The sequence below is a fragment of the Littorina saxatilis genome, linkage group LG1, assembly GCF_037325665.1.
Source record: "Littorina saxatilis isolate snail1 linkage group LG1, US_GU_Lsax_2.0, whole genome shotgun sequence".
NCBI classification, from domain to species: domain Eukaryota; kingdom Metazoa; phylum Mollusca; class Gastropoda; order Littorinimorpha; family Littorinidae; genus Littorina; species Littorina saxatilis.
Genome location: NC_090245.1, coordinates 38,343,533 through 38,365,096, shown reverse-complemented (window position 1 = coordinate 38,365,096; position 21,564 = coordinate 38,343,533). Strand labels below are relative to the sequence as shown.

Genomic DNA, 21,564 nt, shown 5'->3' with positions numbered 1-21,564 from the left:
CCCTGGCATGCGTTCCGCAAATTTCATGGGGCTATAAAAAGCACCCTTTTCCTTCCAAAATGCAGAAGCTTTTGAGAAGACCCACAAAGGGAAATAACTCTGCCTGCCAAAACAAAATTCTAGGTCAAGACTCATTGTTCATTTGTTAATTCAAACACATTAATCTTTTAATTAATTATTATGTCGATGTTTAATTTTTTGGCAATATTTTATAATTAGATCCGTTTTTTCAACCGATCCTTAACATTTTTTGAAGAGTGTGTGATGACAAGGGTCCGAGGCAGACACTTTCGTACAAGCACATGTGGCCCTAGGCTGTACTGTCTCCTTTCAAGTGGATGCAGTTTTGCTCTCACTCACTCGGGTTGTACGTGCACATGTACTTGTTACTGTATATATACTTGAGTATGTTTTCTGTTTGTGTACTGCAGAAAGAGGGAGAGAAAAAATGCAGACAGACAAAAAGATTTATCTATCAAATAAAGAGCACAGGGCGAAAATGCAGGTTTTGTGCTTGTTACTGATTGTATATGAGGTGTATGACAGTAAGAAATACTTATTTGAGAAAGACAAGGCATTAACTTAGGCATTTTGTGGACTAATCATGAATATGCTGAAGTTATGAATATTAAGTAATTTGGTGAACAGATGTATAATCTAAGCCATTTTAAGATTTTTGTGGGTTGCATTTGTGTTGGGTCACCTTGTACATGTACACAAAAGATGTATGATCTCCATAGCACTCTGCTCCAGCCAAACTTCACAAAAGCTTTCAGTCACAACTAATAGTTAATAGCTTTTTACATTTAGTCAAGTTTTGACTAAATGTTTTAACGTAGAGGGGGGAATCGAGACAAGGGTCGTGGTGTATGTGTGTGTGTGTGTGTGTCTGTCTGTGTGTGTGTGTAGAGCGATTCAGACCAAACTACTGAACCGATCTTTATGAAATTTGACATGAGAGTTCCTGGGAATGATATCCCCGGACGTTTTTTTCCTTTTTTCGATAAATACCTTTGATGACGTCATATCCGGCTTTTTGTAAAAGTTGAGGCGGCACTGTCACACCCTCATTTTTCAATCAAATTGATTGAAATTTTGGCCCAGCAATCTTCGATGAAGGCCGGACTTCGGTATTGCATTTCAGCTTGGTGGCTTAAAAATTAATTAATGACTTTGGTCATTAAAAATCTGAAAATTGTGAACAAAAATAAATGTTTTTAAAACGATCCAAATTTACGTTTATCTTATTCTTCATCCTTTTCTGATTCCAAAAACATATAAATATGTTATATTCGGATTAAAAACAAGCTCTGAAAATTAAAAAATATAAAAATTATTATTAAAATAAAATTTCCGAAATCGATTTAAAAACAATTTCATCTTATTCCTTGTGAGTTCCTGATTCCAAAAACATATAGATGTGATATGTTTGGATTAAAACCACGCTCAGAAAGTTAACAAGTTGCGTAAGGCGAAAATACAATATTTAGTCAAGTAGCTGTCGAACTCACAGAATGAAACTGAACGCAATGCCATTTTACTCGTAGCATCGTCAGGCCACCGTTCATGGCAAAGGCAGTGAAATTGACAAGAAGAGCGGGGTAGTAGTTGCGCTAAGAAGGATAGCACGCTTTTCTGTACCTCTCTTTGTTTTAACTTTCTGAGCGTGTTTTTAATCCAAACATATCATATCTATATGTTTTTGGAATCAGGAACCGACAAGGAATAAGATGAAAGTGTTTTTAAATTGATTTGGACAATTTAATTTTGATAATAATTTTTATATATTTAATTTTCAGAGCTTGTTTTTAATCCGAATATAACATATTTATATGTTTTTGGAATCAGCAAATGATGGAGAATAAGATAAACGTAAATTTGGATCGTTTTAAAAAATTTTATTTTTTTTTACAATTTTCCGATTTTTAATGACCAAAGTCATTAATTAATTTTTAAGCCACCAAGGTGAAATGCAATACCGAACCCCGGGCTTCGTCGAAGATTACTTGACCAAAATTTGAACCAATTTGGTTGAAAAATGAGGGCGTGACAGTGCCGCCTCAACTTTCACGAAAAGCCGGATATGACGTCATCAAAGACATTTATCAAAAAAATGAAAAAAACGTTCGGGGATTTCATACCCAGGAACTCTCATGTCAAATTTCATAAAGATCGGTCCAGTAGTTTAGTCTGAATCGCTCTACACACACACACACACACACACGCACGCACATACACCACGACCCTCGTTTCGATTCCCCCTCGATGTTAAAATATTTAGTCAAAACTTGACTAAATATAAAAAGAATAGAGATAAAGAAAAGCGTGCTATCCTTCTCAGCGCAACTACTACTCCGCTCTTCTTGTCAATTTTACTGCCTGTGCATCGAGCGGTGGACTGACGATGCTACGAGTATACGCTCTTGCTGTAAAAATGCAGTGAGTTCAGTTTCATTCTGTTAGTTCGACAGCTTGACTAAATGTTGTAATTTCGCCTTACGCGACTTGTTATTTACTAATTTCATTTCATCACATTTGCTCATTTTTAATCTTTCTTTCTTTATTTGGTGTTTAACGTCGTTTTCAACCACGAAGGTTATATCGCGACGGGGAAAGGGGGGAGATGGGATAGAGCCACTTGTCAATTGTTTCTTGTTCACAAAAGCACTAATCAAAAATTTGCTCCAGGGGCTTGCAACATAGTACAATGTATTACCTTACTGGGAGAATGCAAGTTTCCAGTACAAAGGACTTAACATTTCTTACATACTGCTTGACTAAAATCTTTACAAAAATCAACTATATTCTATACAAGAAACACTTAACAAGGGTAAAAAGAGAAACAGAATCCATTAGTCGCCTCTTACGACATGCTGGGGAGCATCGGGTAAATTCTTCCCCCTAACCCGCGGGGGGTATTTTTAATCTGATCCAGTACATGTATATATATGTATAGGGTTTGTCACATACGAAATACAAATGACAAAGAAAATAATTTCATGTGCTTTCTTTCTTTCTTTATTTGGTGTTTAACGTCGTTTTCAACCACGAAGGTTATATCGCGACGGGGAAAGGGGGGAGATGGGATAGAGCCACTTGTCAATTGTTTCTTGTTCACAAAAGCACTAATCAAACAATTGCTCCAGGGGCTTGCAACGTAGTACAATATATGACCTTACTGGGAGAATGCAAGTTTCTAGTACAAAGGACTTAACATTTCTTACATACTGCTTGACTAAAATCTTTACAAACATTGACTATATTCTATACAAGAAACACTTAACAAGGGTAAAAGGAGAAACAGAATCTGTTAGTCGCCTCTTACGACATGCTGGGGAGCATTTCATGTGCTTGCATTACTTTCACAAAAAGAATGATGATAGAGACAAGTATATCAGCACAGTTTGTAAGTTAATAAACCATATCACGGGTCACGTTCACTGCAACATTTTGCTTAAAATTTGCATTTTTCAGACGCTGTACCCAGTTTAGCAATATATCGCTGCACGAAATAGGTTTTGTTTTTGCATCAACCAACGTAAATAACACAAGTCTTGCAAATGCAGGAAAAAATGTACAAGTAGAGATCTGGCCGACATAGCACAATCCCACAACAATGAAAGGGATACATCTCAAATTGAAAATAAATGTAGTGATAAGAAAAACAACATCGGAAACACCACTGCTGACATTCAAGTCAATTTTCCTTTCTGTCATGGTCACTAACAATTGTGATCAACAGGTGTAACTGAATCATAGTGATCCTTTGTAAATGGATGGGGGTAAGAAACATGATAATTCCAGTTAAAGAAGCAACTAGGCAAGGCATACCTTAACAAAACAGACAAGTTGATGTTTCACATCTCCAACTCACACAGCACTAGTATTTCTGGACATGTGACACAAAGAGCTAACACGCCTACTACAACAGCTGACAAACAGCGCTTTAAATGTTGACGTGTTACTAAATCAAATGACAACAGTTTGCCAGGAGAAAAGGAAGCAAAAAAGAAGAGATCAATGCCACAAAAGAAAGTGATGATGATACACATGGTCTTCACAAGCAATCTTTCTTTCTTTATTTGGTGTTTAACGTCGTTTTCAACCACGAAGGTTATATCGCGACGGGGTAAGGGGGGAGATGGGATAGAGCCACTTGTCAATTGTTTCTTGTTCACAAAAGCACAAATCAAAAATTTGCTCCAGGGGCTTGCAATGTAGTACAATATATTACCTTACTGGGAGAATGCAAGTTTCCAGTACAAAGGACTTAACATTTCTTACATACTGCTTGACTATAACTTCACAAGCAAATTCTTTTGGTAACTCCATTCAGACCATGAAACACAACTGAAATCAAACAAGTTAAAAGTTTACATTGCTCAATATAAGCATGTAGGTATGTCAATATTGCATTTTTGTATGTGCCTTATGCACTTTAGCCATATTGCTGAGCAAAACAGGTCTTGTGTTGCGCCAACCTGCGCAAATCACTCAAATTCAGCACAACCCCAAAGTTAAATAAAACTTGAACACTTAGACGTAGGCACTCGTCACATTTTTTAAGCAAAGAGATATAAAACCTACAAATATCCCTTACATCTTTGTATAAAGCATGTTCAAGTTTCGTTCCATAGAGACTTTTGGTGCCTACCCCTGAAGCTGAATTAGTGAATGCAACAAAAACATCACATTTCATAGCATGTTACATTTCTTCAACCCATAAGGTTTTTCCCCTCCAAAAGCTTCAGTGATCAAGATAACATAGACCTCCATGACATACCTGACAGAGATTACTACCACATTACATAAATAATACGCAAAAGGCAAGAGCATCTATAATTTCATAAGCCTTTTATTTTATTATCAGAAAACAAACAAATCATAGCTAAAGGCGATGGATTGAAAAGTGGCTTCAAGATGAACATATACATAATAACATTATGTACAAGTTTAAAGTCATGCTCCTTCTCACTGTTAGACTCATCATCTCAGATCTGGCCAGGCTTTTACATTGAATAAGACCATCCATAGACTTGGAAACATACCAAAAATCAACACCTTACTGCTTGCTGTGGTGAGTTGGAATATTTTAATAATCAATTTCTCAAAAAGCCAAAAGAGGCTTGTAAGACATTAACTCATAAAAATAATTTCCACTGTGCCAAGCCAACACCGAAGCTGTTCAATGTTGGTACGTCACCAAGTGGATGGATGGTCTTATCGAATGTAAAAGCCTTGCCAGAAATAAGATGGTGACATGAACTGTTTTCACCAGAAGGAGCTTTAAGCAGAAAAAAAGACTACATGTAAATGAAAAAGAATGCTTACAATGAGAAACAAGAAGGGCAAAGCCCATACGACTCACATGCTTGACCTTGACATGACCTTGACCTTCAGCTAAACCTAGCAATGACATCATACACTAAGAACTGCTTTACACATTTTTCCTACCAAAATACATGTGACCTTGACCCAAGGTCAAGGTCATCCAAGGTCATGCAACACAAAGCTGTTAATTCAAGACATAGGAAGTACAATGGTGCTTATTGGCTCTTTCTACCATGAGATATGGTCACTTTTAGTGGTTCACTACCTTATTTTGGTCACATTTCATAAGGGTCAAAGTGACCTTGACCTTGATCATATGTGACCAAATGTGTCTCATGATGAAAGCATAACATGTGCCCCACATAATTTTTAAGTTTGAAACAGTTATCTTCCATAGTTCAGGGTCAAGGTCACTTCAAAATATGTATACAATCCAACTTTGAAGAGCTCCTGTGACCTTGACGCAAGGTAAACCAAACTGGTATCTTCTTCTTCTTCTTCTTCTTCGTTCATGGGCTTAGACTCCCACGTTCACTCATGTTTTTAGCACGAGTGGATGTTTACGTGTATGACCGTTTTTACCCCGCCATTCAGGCAGCATACGCCGATTTCGGGGGAGGCATGCTGGGTATTTTCGTGTTTCTATAACCCACCGAACTCTGACATGGATTACAGGATCTTTTCCGTGCGCACTTGGTCTTGTGCTTGCGTGTACACACGAAGGGGGTTAAGTCACTAGCAGGTCTGCACATAAGTTAACCTGGGAGATCGGAAAAATCTCCACTCTTAACCCACCAGGCGGCAGCGACCGGGATTCGAACTCACGACCTCCCGATTAGGAGGCCGACGTCCTACCACCACGCCACTGCGCCCGTCAAAACTGGTATCAAAAGATGGGGCTTACTTTGCCCTATATATCATATATAGGTGAGGTATTAAATCTCAAAAACGAGAAAATGGGAAAAATGTGAAAAATAGCTGTTTTTTAGACAACATTTATGGCCCCTGCGACCTTGACCTTGAAGCAAGGTCAAGATGCTATGTATGTTTTTTGGGGCCTTGTCATCATACACCATCTTGCCAAATTTGGTACTGATAGACTGAATAGTGTCCAAGAAATATCCAACGTTAAAGTTTCCCGGACGGACGGACGGACGGACGGACGAACGGACGATTCGGGCGAGTACATAGACTCACTTTTGCTTCGCATGTGAGTCAAAAAGGGTACTTTGCTGTGCTGCATTGAATATATAACCTAACACACTTGAGCAAATATCAAATGCAGGACTAAAACATTAAGATTGACCTTAGAAAAGTGGTGTTGTTAAAAACAGGAATGGTGTAAAGATGTCACACAAACTTTGTACAATTCAAGGTAGTCCGAGTGAATCAGAATGGCAACAAATTACGAGGGCACATAACCAACATATACTGCCATTCTTCAGCCAAAGTAGGAAAAAATTAATGTGACAAACTGTACACATGCCCTTAACAAAGGAAAATGACATGCAAGAAATGACAAGAATAGAAGTAAAAATAAACATGCACAATTAAAAAAATTCAAGTTCTAAAAATGTCAACATGCTAAAATTACACCCAGGAAACATTCATAATGAAAAGACATTCACTATAGAATATTTCACACATTCATCCAATCACAGATATTCCACATCTTTTAAAAACAAATGTGCTGCTATGCTTTGCATTCATCCATCTCTGTGGCAGCCTGTTCCAGAAGCTTTCTTCTCCATTCATCAAAGGTCACATTTTTGCAGTAACTAATGTCCTTCTCCGTCTTTGAGCGTTTTGGTTGTGGCGAATCGGACGAAGATGCTAAAACACACACAACAAATTATCATTTTAGACATATATAGAATACACATTCACTTCAGTTCATGCTTTATGTGCCAGACTCAGGGGTGGGACTCTCTTGTGATAAAAAAAGAGGAAATCCCTTTTGTCTACGGGGGCTCGGGGGCATGCTCCCCCGATTTTTGTTTAAATGGTACATTAAAATCTGTGCAATCTGGTGCATTTTGAGACTAAAATTCAACTCGTTTAGATCAGATAAAAAAGACATTCTCCTCACCCCCCCCCCCCCCCAAAACAAAACAAAACAACAACAACCAAACATAAAAAGCACTTTCACACAACAATGGTAACATTGTAATGGTGCATATTTACGTAATGAACCATGTATCCATAATCCAATACTGGCAATAGTATGATCCAAGTGACGCCCCAATGCATTGAAGCTCAACATGACTATTTGTGCATGCCGATGCGGCATGCATTCACCTATTTTTTGTTGTGAATACTTTTTGTTTCAGCCCTTTTACGGTGTAAAGGAAGTAAACCGTGTTTTTATCGGCGCACCTTGTTGTGACCTGTTTTTTGTGGAGCGTTATTTAACTACCTTTACGTGTGAGACTCACGTGCTCTTTTCCGTGTCCTGGTTTGGTGTGAGCGCTGCATAACTGCGTCGTAAGTTTTAGAATACGTGTGACTCACGTGTTTTTTGTTGTTAATGTCAGCTAGTTCCCTGCTATTTTTTGTAAAATAGACTGTTCTTTGGAAGAATCATGCACGAAGTACGTGATCAGTTACTGATTGGTTGTAAATAATAGTCTCACCCAACCCTGTTTTATGGAATGTTGTTGGTTGGTCAATATGGTGACCTTTTACCTTTAAAATGAACTATTCCATGTTAGGTTTATAAATATTACTGTTTGACTTCATCTCATCAGTCGGTCTGAGGGTTTTACGGAAGAGTTTGGATATTCGTTCTGTAAACGTATGAAAGTTAACAAGTGAACCAATGGAGTGTTTCTTGTGATGTTTTTAAAGTCAACGTAACGTGTTAAGATACAGTTTTATCTAAAGTTTGTGAATAGTCTTGTGCCCTTCGTTTGAGAGTCTACATGTTTTGGTACTCTGGACAACGCACACAGCGCATAAGGTAATTTTGTTGTTACTTGTTTGTGTTGTATTTTGGTCGCCATTTTGTGATGACTTCATGAGTTTTTTAGGCCTACGTATAACGTGAGTTGAGGTAGTATCTTTTTTGTAACTTTGAATAACGCAGGAACGTTGTCTTGCAGAGATTTTTTAGTATGACAGTTTGTTATTGTATTCTTGGCCTGATGAGTCAACGTTTGTATTTTCCGTAACGTAGCCATTTTGGTTTGTAACGTATTTATGCTAAGTTTCTTGAGTATTCTTAGTGTTTAATGTTTTTAACGTAAGGAACGTAATCCTTCCTTAAAAGTCAAAGGATTAATCAACGAGTGTTTGGTTACTGTAACTGTTTTGTGTTTGTTATTTTTTCCCTTTTTGTTTCTTGCGTTTTGTTTATGCATTTTTAATACCTTTGCCATGTCTAATAATTTGTTTTCTTTTCTCTTTTTCTTTCTGCTTAGTTTTTTACCGCAATACTGTATCAAAATATGCAATACTGATATCTAGTAATCAGATGTAGAGTAATAAACCAGTATTTTTGCGCGTTATCGCTTGTAACCTGTGTTTGTCATTTCGTATGAACGATTTCTAGTACCAGCCTCGCACAGGAGTTTTCAGTCAGCACAATTTAACCCTCAAACTTCCAGTGTTCTGTTCCATCTTCACTTCTCTCCATATCATTCAGTCAACAAGTTATATATACTGTGATGAAATGGGACGCAGAAAAATAGATTACTCCAGCGGAATTTGTAAGTTGTGTCCGCGGAAATCCGCGGAAAAGTCCCACCCCTGCAGACTGAACTTATGTAATCTCACGCCCTCCCTGGCTTTCCTCCACCCAATCTCACCACTCTGTGTGTTGAAAAATGCTTGGCATCAAAATAAAAATTTCAGTTTTCAATGTAAGATCTGACTATATATATTCAAACATAAGAACACTATTAGTAAGTAGCAAATTACTCCTTTGTCCAACTTCAGAAACATTCTGAAATGGTTGCTAGAACAATACAGTAGTGAGTACTTCTACAAAATTACAATCGTGTAAGCACATATCTAGCAGTGTTGTTCCCAGGCCTCGGTGTTTGGTTATTGACACATTCTTTTTTTTCAGACACATTGGTCACACCCCTGACCGGTGTCACGAACTGAAAACTCTGCCTGAACAATCCCTCTCAATGTGGTCAATGTGCATGCACTAACATGGGGAGATTAATCAGGTCGTGAACAACCTAACCCTAACCCATGGTTCGTTCGGTCAAAGGGTCGCATTTTTTAAGTCCAAGATTGGCGCTTGCGCATTGACCGCATTGAGAGGGATTGTTCAGCAGAGTTTTCAGTTCATGACACCGGTCGATCGTCTCACAGTTTTGACACGTAGTAGATCTTCTGACCATCAAATTTCCTGCAAAGTGGACAAAGCAAGGAAATTTGAACTTGTACATAATTATCTTAAATACAGGTCCAACTGACCGACCTCTTGTCCTTTGAGGCTGGGAACAACACTCTAGCATGATTTAATGGGGAGTGGGAGTTTGTTTTGAGAAACCATCTCATTGACTGATATGCATAAACTGTTAGTGAGTGACCGGCTGCAAACACAAAATGGAAGTTGTAACAAGCAAGTATTCTACACAAAACGTACTGTTCATAGCTTTCTCAATATCATCCATCAAGTCTCTCTTTTTCCTGCTGATCTTCCTCTTCTGTCTGTTGTCTTCTTCTGCAAATCAAACATATTTACATTATCACTGCGGGTAAATTCGGGCTGTACTAAAAAAAATCTTTCACAACTAGAACTTGCTCACAAAAAGAAAATAAACCTTGAACTAATTTCTGACATGTTAAGTTTGAACTTATGTGCACACAAACAATGGTGTTTCAGTACATAAGAAGATTCGGATCTGTGCAACTGAAATTCAGGAACTGAAAACACAAAATACGACCACACATACAAATATATAAAGTTAAACAGAACATCACTTCCAAAATGGTCACCCTTGTTCATAGTCTGATTGAAGAAAAGACCATATAGGCCTTCACTAATTATTAGTACCACAATTTCCTTATGGATGGCCATTAAAAAAATGATTCAATAACTTGCCTTCCAATGTTTCAGCAATTTTCTCCATCTGTGTAATCAGACGATCCATTGTGCTGCGTTTAACTCCAGACACCTCCCTCAGTCTCGCCTGTTCAATCCTCACTTTCTGGCGCCTGTACAAAACAAAAAATATCATGGTAAAGAGAACAATTTGGTGGTAAACCCCGAGTCATAAACACATACTATGCTCTCACACACACAACATTTATCAGAAACAGTACATAAAGATGCACTGAAAAACTAACTTTTATTTATTTACATACTAGTGCATGTACACACGATAAGACCATTCACCACAGTTTTAGCGCCGTACTGACACTTACTTGCAAATGCAGAGAAGTGCAGCAGTCTGGAACAGGGAGCTGTTGGTATCCACATCACAACACTGCTCTGTCTCATACCTATGCACAACATGGAAAAATGTCAGTTCTGTCCCTTAGTAAAACTCAGGTTGGCTAAGGCAATTCCCTTTCGCGTGGCTGAACAAGAAGCATTGAAAAACAACAAGAATGGAAGGATATAGGGCTGGTAGACAGACAGAACTAAAGTAAGTGTATTCTTGTTCTTATACAAAGTCACAGCCTGTGCGAACATTGTGTTACCTGTTTTGTGTACAATATTTCACACCTGTGCGAACATTGTGTTACCTGTTTTGTGTACAATACTTCACACCTGTGCGAACATTGTGTTACCTGTTTTGTGTACAATACTTCACACCTGTGAAAGGAGGTAGTGTTGGGAAAATTGCATCACACATAGGTATCAGATAACATAATACTCTGGATATCATTACCTCTCATGTACTTCAGAGTTATGATATGTGTTTATCTAAACCTGAGATTTTAGAATACACATTTCTGTAATCATAACCAAGTGAGGCAGAGCAATAATTACAAGATGAAATAGAAAAGTAAGTAAGTATTCTGAACTTAAACACTAAAACATTGAATGAGAGCTATGCTAGACCCATCTACTGGCAGTGGCACCTTAGTGAACAGAGGGCGTTAAAACCAACAAGTTACTAAGTGATAGTGTCACCCTCTTTCTGTTTTCATATTATTTATTAGGTAAAATAAACAAAATCACACTGCAGTAAATGAGCAAGAAAACCTTTACCTTGACAGCAAGCGAGCAGCAGCATCCAGCACCTGGAGACAACCGAAACGGATGGCAAGGTCACGCATGTTAGTCTTGGTGTTGAGTTCAAGGACACTCTCCAATGTTTTCAAGGCGACCTGGTAGGCACTTTTTTTCAACCCTGACAGCTTGGTAGCTTCTGCCTGTAATACAAAGAAATTATAATTTAATTTATCAAAACGAGAATCTCTTCTGCAAATTTCATTTCAGTTCCTGTGCAGGCTGTGGGCTTTGTGAAAATACAAATTTTATCTTAAGCATCACATCGACTTGGAAAGAAAATGCCACAAGAATGAATCCATGTACATTTATTACAATAAGGCTCTGGTGCATAAAAGTTTCCCCATGTAGAACAATTAAGCTCGCTTGGCAATTGCATCCATCATACACCCACCAAATGAGACACTTGAATCTCTCCGCAAGAGGTGAACAAATGTTAATTTACACATTGAAATAAAATTAAAAAAGACACAAGAAAACACCCATCTTGAGACCTCCATTATAAATCCCTGTAGAACTACATCCTTGCATGGAAAGTATAGAAATATAAGTGCATCAGGACACTTGAGTCATATAATGGAATAACACTAGACCCTGATTTTTAGAAGCATGCACTCACTTTGTTTACAGGATGTGAGAGAAGCATGCCTGCCATATCCAGACACAGAATAACGCTGGCCGTGTCTGTCAAACGAAGAGTTGCAACTGACACACTACCAGCACGCACATTGAGCAGATTCTTCAGCTCTGCTGCTTTTCTGAAACAAGTTCATAAATTCCATTATTCATCTCACAGTAGATATGATTTACCTAAGAAAGTGAAAGACATCTGAAACTTAAAACTTATAATCAGGGATCACGCTGGAACAACAAAAAAACACATAAGCAGGGTTCGTACATTTTTGTTGTTGTAAAATTCAAGGACTTTTCAAGGACTTTCATTTTCAAGACCTTCGGAAGAGAAAATCAAGCACCCTGCAATGAAACACTCGCTCGTTATTATACCCCCTTCCCGCACGCCGATTTAAATCATTGGATGTTCAAAAACTAATTATTTAAATTTTTTCAAAGGCGACAGATTCGTAGCAGGCGATGGTTTTGAAGCTGACAGACTCAAAAGAGACAGTAGGTTTCTGTTCAACTTTTTCTTTGAGGTTATCAAACAATAAATCATTGTTATTGTTTATTGTGGGTGGCTGTTATGTAATCAGTTTGCAGCATTAGAGTTTTTAACTTTAAGGACTTTCAAGTATCGTTTCCATTTTTTAAGCACTTTCAAGGCCTTGAAACTGACCCCTCCAAATTCAAGCACTTTCAATGATTTCAAGCACCTGGCAAGAGGAAAAATGCGTCACGGAGCAAGCTTTTAGCATACAATACATGTACTAAGGCTGAAACCACGCAGGATTACAATTTATTACCACTGTGCAAAACTCATCTACTAGTTGAAGACTTTTATTGTAGAATTGGCTTCAAGATTAGCTTTGAGGATCTTGCTCAGCTATACAATTTGAGTGTGCATGTTTATTCCTTTAAACATGATTGGTTATACAAAAAGAGTCGCCAGTGAACAGCGAATCTTTCTTTCTTTATTTAGTGTTTAAGTTTTAACGAGTGAACAGCGAATGACATCGACCGTGTACAGCCATTATGTTTTCTCAGCGGCGAGCACATACAGAGGAATGCTCGCCTACTCTTACCACATCCTAGCCTTCCTCACGGCCTTAAGAAACTCTACTTCTTAGCTTCACCTAAGAATTGGCTGAGAAACGGGCTTCTGGTTCATATCATTAATTCATTATCCCAGCGAAGCTGGAGGTAACCCCACGAACTCATGTTGAGATCGACTTGAGAAGTTTTCTTCCCGATAAGACATGATAAAGAAGGATCCTTTGTTACATAACTGTTGGGGATGGAAGTTCACCAAAAATTGGGAGCATATATACTAACTTAAATACGGTAGATGCTGCACAATCGTTTTTTGATCAAACGCCACCTAAGGACGCTACGGCTGGGGGTAAAAATCCGAATTCCGAGTCTACAACAATGCAGTTGCATGTAGACGACGTAAAGATGTTTTGACGTCAATGCGCCATGATGTCATCTCCTCTTTGGGGTCTTGCATTTTTTACATTTTTTGAGTGTGTGTTTATTAAAGTTTATGTGTCATGCCTGCGATCTTTCTCTCGTGTGTGTGTGTGTGTGTGTGTGTGTGTGTGTGTGTGTGTGTGTGTGTGTGTGTGTGTGTGTGTGTGAGAGAGAGATGCGGTTTTTCCTTTACTGGGGGTATGCAGTGCTTTGGCATTGCACTTCTACTTACTAGTAGTAGTAGTAGTAGTGGTTAGGGAATGGATTGGTATCCATAAGCCTCACGACTTTTTTCGCGTCCCATCTCATTATAAAATTTGTTGCAGGTCAATCATAATCATATTAACATGCTCAAAGTCGTATTTACTCAATATCAATTATCGTATAAATAAAGTGACTCAGTCATAAGTTTTTGCATGTCCAGCAGATTTTTGAAAGTGTTAATAGTTTGTGCATTTTTAACAACATCAGACAGTGTGTTCTATGATGGTGCAACTCTGTTAGAAAAGGAATGTTTCCGGATATTAGTTTTACTAAATTCAATAAAGATTTTGTCCGTATTTTTCCTCGTTACATCAGTGATAGACTTCTTGAAAAAAGATTCGACTTTGACATTATCAATAACCTCAAAGATTTTATAGGTCTGTATCAGGTCGGCTCTGAGTCTTCTTGATTAAAGGGTCGGGAGATTGAGTACCCGTAGTCTTTCAACATATGTCATGTTTTTCAAGGCCTTAACCAGTTTTGTCGCTCTTCTTTGCACCCTTTCAAGGGCGGCTGATTGACGCTTTAGATACGGATGCCAGATAACGTTGGCATATTCTAAATGTGGTCTAACCAATGCTTTATACAATTTTGTAAATGTGTCATTGTCGAGATAGGAAAATGTTCTCTTTATTATGCCAAGCATTTTATTCACTTTATTTATTATGTTTTGAATATGTTTGTCAAAACTCAGGTGATCGTCAAATGTTACACCCAAATCTTTTTCCTCCTCGCACTTCTTAACTGTTTTCATTTCATCATTCACCATCATTGAATAATCATGTCTCGGATTAATTTTGCCCATATGCAGAACTTTACACTTAGAAGTTAGATACGTTAAAATACAAGTTCCATTTATCTGACCATTTCTGGAGATTATCAATGTCATTTTGTATTGTTTGGTATCGTTGGGGTACATCATACAATTTGGTATAATCTGCAAATACTTTGCAGGTACTTTGTACTATATCCGGTAGGTCATTAATAAAGATTGTAAACAAAACAGGCCCCAGAATACTTCCCTGAGGGATGCCACTTAAAACATCTGTACTATCAGAATGTACATTACCCACTCTGACTCTGTTTTCTGTTGGTTAGAAAATCTCTAATCCATCGCACAACATTTCCAGTTATTCCATACTCAAGCTTAACTAAGAGTCTTTCATGTGGCACCGAGTCGAAGGCTTTCTTAAAATCAAAATAAACAATGTCAATACTGTTTTTGTCATCTAAGATCCTTGTCAAATCTTCCATTACTTCCAATAATTGGGTAACACAAGACCTCTTTTGACGGAAACCGTGCTGACAATTTGAATATAATTTATTAACAGTCATGTGATCTACAATAATATCTCTCACTATGGCTTCAAGGACCTTATAAATAACACATGTGAGGCTGACTGGCCTGTAATTTCCCGGATCAGATTTTTGTCCTTTCTTGAAAATAGCAGTAACATCAGCTGATTTCCAGTCATTATGCACTTGTGACATTTCCAGGGATTTATTAAATAATATACAAAAAGGCAACACAAGTTCCTTATTCAGTTCCTTAAGAACCCTTGATGGGATCTTGTCTGGTCCCTGAGCCTTATTAGGATTTAAAGTAGCCAATTTCTTTTCGACAGCTCTTGGTGTTACCCGAAGCTCTGTCAAAGTGATACCTTTCGATTTTAAAGCAGGAGTTTTTTTCAGGGAGAGTGTTTACATCCTCCCTTGTAAATACGCTTGAGAAAAAAATGTAATTATAAATCAAGTAATACATCGATCTATTCATTTATGTTTCTTCCTTAATTATTCGCAGTGGCTACGATTTTTTGACCGCGTAATCCAACTCTGGGTATCCTCTCATTCAATGACCACACACTGACACACATTGAACTAAAGCGAAGAGCGTGGAACCGCAACCTGTGCAATGCAGCGACAATACCGGAGACGCAATACGAGAGAACAACAATTTCTTTACGTTTTTATTCACCAACAACTATCAATTACCTTATAATCTTTCGATCCATCACTCCAATTTTTCTCCCAAGAGTCTGATACAGCGAAAGATCACCCATTGTTCTACGAACTCAGTGCCCGTGGGTTTGTTGTGGCAGGAAGTTATTACACATTTCCCGCGGACGCAGGAATGCCGGGATATCAGATGCAGACTTTTTCTTAATTTTTGTTGGGCCTAAAAGCGTGATATTTGATGTTTGTAACATAGATTTGTATCATTTTTACTCATCTTAGAAGGACGGATATTGCCATCTGTTTTTCTTCTGAAATAGATTTTCATTTTCATTTGCAGTCACATGACTTTGAGGCCGCATCAAAATGGTGGGTGTATTTTCATTTCTGGCCGAGAAGTCAGTAAGATATCTAGAAATCCTTGGTCCAAAGACAGTTTCGTTTTACATGCATGTTGTAATTGGCTATCTTAGTGTTTCGAATGATTCTCTGTAATATAGTAGTCATGTTTCCGAACAGATTTCAATAAAAGTGTGTGAGAGCATGCATTTTTAAGTGATAGGTCTTGCTGGTAGGACAAGGAGTGGGAATACTATTACTAGGAATTATATGATGACTAGTATATAACTTAGAAGGCCTTTACATTTGAAAAACTAGTACGTACGAACTTGGTAAAATATTTTAATAAAGTCATAACATTCATGTTCAGATCAGGCGTTTAAATGCCCGTGTCACTTGCACGTACAGGCCCATAAATAATTAAGTTATAAATATAAGAAAAAAATGGTATATTTGGCAACCTGCATGCCATTTTTTTCTGGTGGACAGAACTCAATCTGTCATTGTTTTTACCCAATTTTTAACCTAATGAAAAACCCATTTAACAGACTCTTGAATTAGCCTAGTAAAAATGATGTCACATTGGGAAACTGAAAGAAAAGCGAATGTTTAAGATTCACTCAGACTCGGTGTGGCTGTGACGATGCACCTAATTAAGACAGGGCTTAATAGTACATTTGGATAATGTTGAAAAATACAGGATGTATAAATTGCTCTTCATTTACAGTACAGTCACTGACCCCTTGGTACAACTACAACTGAGTGCTATATCAACTTAAGTTGCTATTCATGAATGTTCGTTACAGACACTAATCCCCTGCTACAACTTAGTCGGTAAGTGCTATACCAACTTACTTTATTTAGGTGTCTGTCTGTCACACTTGTTGTTTCTCTGATTTTAGCCGTCGACGCCACAGCTTTCACCGCAGGAGGAGCAGGAGAAGTTGCTGGAGGAGGCACTGAACGTGGTCAAGAACCAGGCGTTTCAGATGAAAAGATGTCTCGTACGTTCACAATGATTATGCTGTACAGGTGGAACCCCCCCTTTTACTAAGTGTTAGCGCCCCCCCCCCCCCCCCCCCCCCCCCCCCCACCCTGAAATTGTGTGGTGACAGTCTGATCTAACCTACCCTGCTTTCTCCAGCCGACTTTCTTTTGAGAGAACAAAATTGAGAGAACAAAATTGAGAGAACAAAATCACGGGGACCGATTACCTTATCTGTTACCTTTTTTTTTTGGGGGGGGCTTCACTTTTCTGTCTTTTTTTGCCTTGGTTTTGATCTCATGTAAGTAGGAACATTTTTGTAACTTATGAAGTATGATCATCCAAATTCTTAGACAGTATATTTGGGTTGTTCTTCCCAAACAAAGACTGTCTGCTTTTTTTTTTTTTTAAACAATTGTTTTTTTATTGATATCTTGTAAGTGCTGCTCATTTATTCTACAGGACAAGGGACGACTGATGGATGGGCTGAAACATGCTTCCACCATGCTTGGAGAACTGAGGACATCCCTGCTTTCCCCGAAAAGCTATTACGAGTGTTGTATCCTTGTGAGAGTAAATCTCAATAGAGAGCGCTTGGATGTTCTTTTCTTTTCTTCCCAAAGGGAATTAAAAGTAAGAATTAAGAAGCTACTTGATTACTATTACTGGAGTTAATGCCCACAACAACAAATATTAACAGTGGGATAGAGAAGTCTTGTTGCCTTTTGAATAAGATAACAATAGGAAGTGAGAATTAACAAATTAATAGAGTTAGTGCAGTCAATAACCTGAGCAGAGTTGATCTTTTTATGAATTAACTTTCTTTTTGATACCCAAAATAAGCATCCTAACTGCTTCCTGAGCGGAGTTTGAATTATTTTAGGAAATTTGTAAAAAAAAAAAAATTATTACACTTCGCACAGGAAGTAGTCAGGCTGTTGATTTTTTGTATTTCCCCAGTGGAGGGATATTATTATTCCATGTGAAAAACCTGGGCAGATCTGGGATACTGAGCAGAACTGTTTTTACGGGAAGGATTGTTTCTATTTTAATGCAAGAAGCCACTTAGCCGTAATGATACATGTATGTAATAATAATATTAACCGCTTGACTGCCTTAGGACGGGTATACCCGTCATGCGCTTGTGCAGCCGCAGCGCCTTAAGACGGGTTTACCCGTCTTCTCCGTTCCGGGATTTTCCAGAAATGCTATGTCACTGCTGACACAAAAATAGCAGCCAATGGCTTGGTAGGATACCTCATTCTCATGAATAAACATAAATGGTGACGCGGTTTTGCGTCTGAAGGCTATTTTCGGCCTTGGCGACAGGGTAGGGGAGAGAAATCTCGACTCGTCAAAATGGCTGACGGTGACAGTCGACCGGGCCCTAGTAGGGAAAAACAAAGCCGGACTGACGCTACAGGCGGTGCAAATGATTATGGATACTGACAGGGGAAGGGGGAGATCTTCTTTCGGATGATTCGTTGGAAACAGGTAGATGATAGTGATTATAATCCTTTCTTGGAGCGAGCAAAACAGCCACCTGTGTTTGATCCACAGGCACCGGAAGATGCGCCGGACTGATTTTTCAAAAGTTCATATTTAAACATCATTATAAGCCAAACTAATTATTATTTCCATGATTAGACACTAAAAACAGATTCTTGGTTCAATTTCCCTTAAAAATAACATAGGTTTTACTTACCTACCTACTGCCAGTTTGGAGCTAGAATTTTTTGTGAATTATTACACCCCGAACTCCAATATTCCCTGGCAGTCAGGAATGCACATACGCAAGTTTTGATTGGCAGCGAAAGGGTTAATAATAATAAAACATTCTTCTGTAGCATTTTCACCACCAAACGGCAGCCACGTGGTGCTTTGAATAATGCATTGAACATCAAAATTCAACAGTCTTGTGAACAGAGAACCAGACTTAGAATACTGGGTGCTTTCTGCTGGTGTTGACTTGTAGTTGTACACACTATACTTGCCATTACAATTGTTGAAGAGATGAACCTTAACATGGTGAAGACATGGCCATATCTGATGAGCTGCGGCACTTGGAGATGTACCTTGTAGATGAGTTCCAGAAAGGACGCAAAGTCGCTGACCTGTATGAGCTTGTGCAGTATGCTGGAAACATTGTACCACGCTTGTAAGTTTGGAAAAAAATATTTATCTTGAAGGGAGAGTTTTGAGCTAAGGCATGCTTGTTTGTGTTGCTGTATCCATATTATTATTAAGTCAGAAATCAATATCAAATGTGTATGTATTCATTATTTCCAATGTTCATGCTTACTAAAAGTCCATAAAGCGATTGAATTTGTTTGTGTCTTCAGGGTGCCGAGGGTTATTGCCAGATTTTGTTTTCTCCAAAACTTGCCAAAAATAGGACAAAAATGTTTCGGCTCCACAAAATTCACATGTCTATGTTTTTGGCTCTTTTTAAAGCCAGACTTCCAGCAATTTGATAAGCTTTACTGTATAACAGTCATCTCATGGTACTGTTGGCTCCTAAATCATTTCACTTTTTTTTCTTACCTTGTGTAGTTTATGCACCCATGGAAATTTGATGGTAAAAGACACAGTATATTTTTGACACCCAGTTTGCCGTCTTACAGATTAAAATTTCAGTCATTTATTTTATACTATTTCAGGTATCTTCTGATCACAGTGGGCACAGTGTACATCAAGTCTAATGAGCTGTCTCGCAAGGACATTCTGAAGGACTTGGTGGAAATGTGTCGTGGTGTGCAGCATCCCTTGCGGGGCCTCTTTCTCCGTAACTACCTGCTGCAGTGCACCAAGAATGTTTTGCCCGACGTGGAGGACGACAGCGCGTAAGTTGTCGGCTTCTGAAAATATTTCTTAAAGTCTACATACAGTGGAAACCCAAACCAAGTGGAAACTTAAACCAATACCCCTTCACAGAGATGAAAAAACATGACATTTCATTATTCTTCTGACTGACATTTTTGTATTCTTCCTTCTCTAAAGAGGCAGTGACTCTGGAACTGGTATGGAAGTGGCGACTATGTTCTTCTGAACTTTGCAAAGATGAACTTACATGACATTTAATATTCTTCTGTCTCCACTAAGGCAGTGACCAGGGATCGCGTTAACGCATGTTTTTTGCGTATTTGACGCGTTTTAAAATCCGCCCACGCATTTTCCCGGCGCTTATGCGTAACGCGTACGCAAAACAACTTCTATTCAAAACGGCATGCTCAGCAGCACATCCCAATACTGAATCAGACTATAGCACACACGCGCGAGTTTAGAATCTCTAGTCTGTTCTGGATCAAACATAGCACAAGCGCGCGAGTTCAAATCTAAAGTCTGTTTTGGATAAAACAAAATGAGGTGACATGCTCTCGGCATAAGAGTGTCGCAAGCGACGCAAAGCAACGCCGGTCGGTTTTCTGAAACAGAACATACACCCAAAATGCACTGGGCGTGTGGCGCCAAATCTAGGCCGAGAGACGCTTTCAGTTCAAGCCTATCTTTGATTCATTCAAAACCGCATGCAGCAAAAGTATCGCCATGGAGGGGCCGGCCGTGAGCCAAAGTGCGGACGTTGTAGACAGGGCTTGCCGCGAATTCCAGAGCCGATGTGAGCGCCGGAAAAAGGTGAGTGAAATGCGAGCTTTTGACATGATTTAACTGTGTTATAGTGTGACGCAAAATCGGTTCTGCTTTACGCGTTTTTTGGCCGACATTGCGTAAGCCATACGCAATTTAAAAAATCCTAGCGCGATCCCTGAGTGACTGGTGAACTGTTGTGGACTTGGTGGACTTCATCCTGCTGAATCCTTTGCAGAGATGAGCTAATGCAACATTTTGTTACATGTATTCTATCCTGAAATTTTAATACTCTTCTATCCTGACATTTTATTACTCTTCTCACTGATATTTCATTATTTGTCTGTCTCCACAGAGGCAGTACCTCTGGAACTGTTATGGACTCCGTGGAATTCATCCTGCTTGATTTTGTGGAGATGAACAAACATGACACTGATATTTCATTATTTGTCTGTCTCCACAGAGGCAGTGACTCTGGAACTGTTATGGACTCGGTGGACTTCATCCAGCTGAACTTTGCAGAGATGAACAAGCTGTGGGTCCGTATGCAGCACCAGGGTCACTCCCGCGACCGTGAACGCCGGGAGCAGGAAAGACGAGAGTTGCGTATCCTTGTTGGCACAAACCTGGTGCGCCTCTCACAGCTGGAGTGTATCGATATGGAGAGGTACAAGAAGGTATGACGATTTTTGTATGTTGTGTAATAATTATATTTTGTCGTCATTGAAAGTATGATAAGTGCAGCTTGGTTGAACTTTTGGGATGGGGAGGGGGGGGGGGGGTTGTTGTTGCATAGAAAACCTGTTTAAAATAACAACATACA

The 21,564-nt window shown here is 38.7% G+C and overlaps 2 protein-coding genes across 3 annotated transcripts in view; one reads left to right on the top strand and one right to left on the bottom strand.

Moving 5' to 3' along the window:
* The window catches only part of LOC138969046 (origin recognition complex subunit 6-like), a 591,738-nt gene extending 575,739 nt beyond the window's left edge, over nucleotides 1-15,999 (bottom strand). The window contains exons 1-7 of one of the 2 annotated variants that reach the window (XR_011456361.1): nucleotides 15,872-15,999; nucleotides 12,147-12,285; nucleotides 11,507-11,670; nucleotides 10,714-10,791; nucleotides 10,391-10,503; nucleotides 9,932-10,009; nucleotides 4,927-7,164 (exon numbers count right to left, since the gene is read on the bottom strand). Coding sequence is in view for 1 of the 2 variants with exons in the window: in XM_070341744.1 (XP_070197845.1) it covers nucleotides 7,025-7,164; nucleotides 9,932-10,009; nucleotides 10,391-10,503; nucleotides 10,714-10,791; nucleotides 11,507-11,670; nucleotides 12,147-12,285; nucleotides 15,872-15,939 (780 nt within the window). In the remaining variant the exon portion in view is untranslated. Of the gene's footprint in view, nucleotides 1-2,542; nucleotides 7,165-9,931; nucleotides 10,010-10,390; nucleotides 10,504-10,713; nucleotides 10,792-11,506; nucleotides 11,671-12,146; nucleotides 12,286-15,871 lie in introns of those variants that run through there. The other variant, XM_070341744.1, reaches the window with a different exon arrangement.
* A 77-nt stretch (nucleotides 16,000-16,076) lies between these two features.
* Nucleotides 16,077-21,564, top strand: part of LOC138968994 (vacuolar protein sorting-associated protein 35-like) — a 47,291-nt gene continuing 41,803 nt past the window's right edge. The window contains exons 1-6 of the mRNA XM_070341681.1: nucleotides 16,077-16,201; nucleotides 17,074-17,175; nucleotides 17,619-17,715; nucleotides 19,191-19,314; nucleotides 19,817-19,999; nucleotides 21,205-21,418. Coding sequence (XP_070197782.1) covers nucleotides 16,199-16,201; nucleotides 17,074-17,175; nucleotides 17,619-17,715; nucleotides 19,191-19,314; nucleotides 19,817-19,999; nucleotides 21,205-21,418 — 723 coding nt within the window. The 5' untranslated portion in view covers nucleotides 16,077-16,198. The remainder of the gene's footprint in view (nucleotides 16,202-17,073; nucleotides 17,176-17,618; nucleotides 17,716-19,190; nucleotides 19,315-19,816; nucleotides 20,000-21,204; nucleotides 21,419-21,564) is intronic.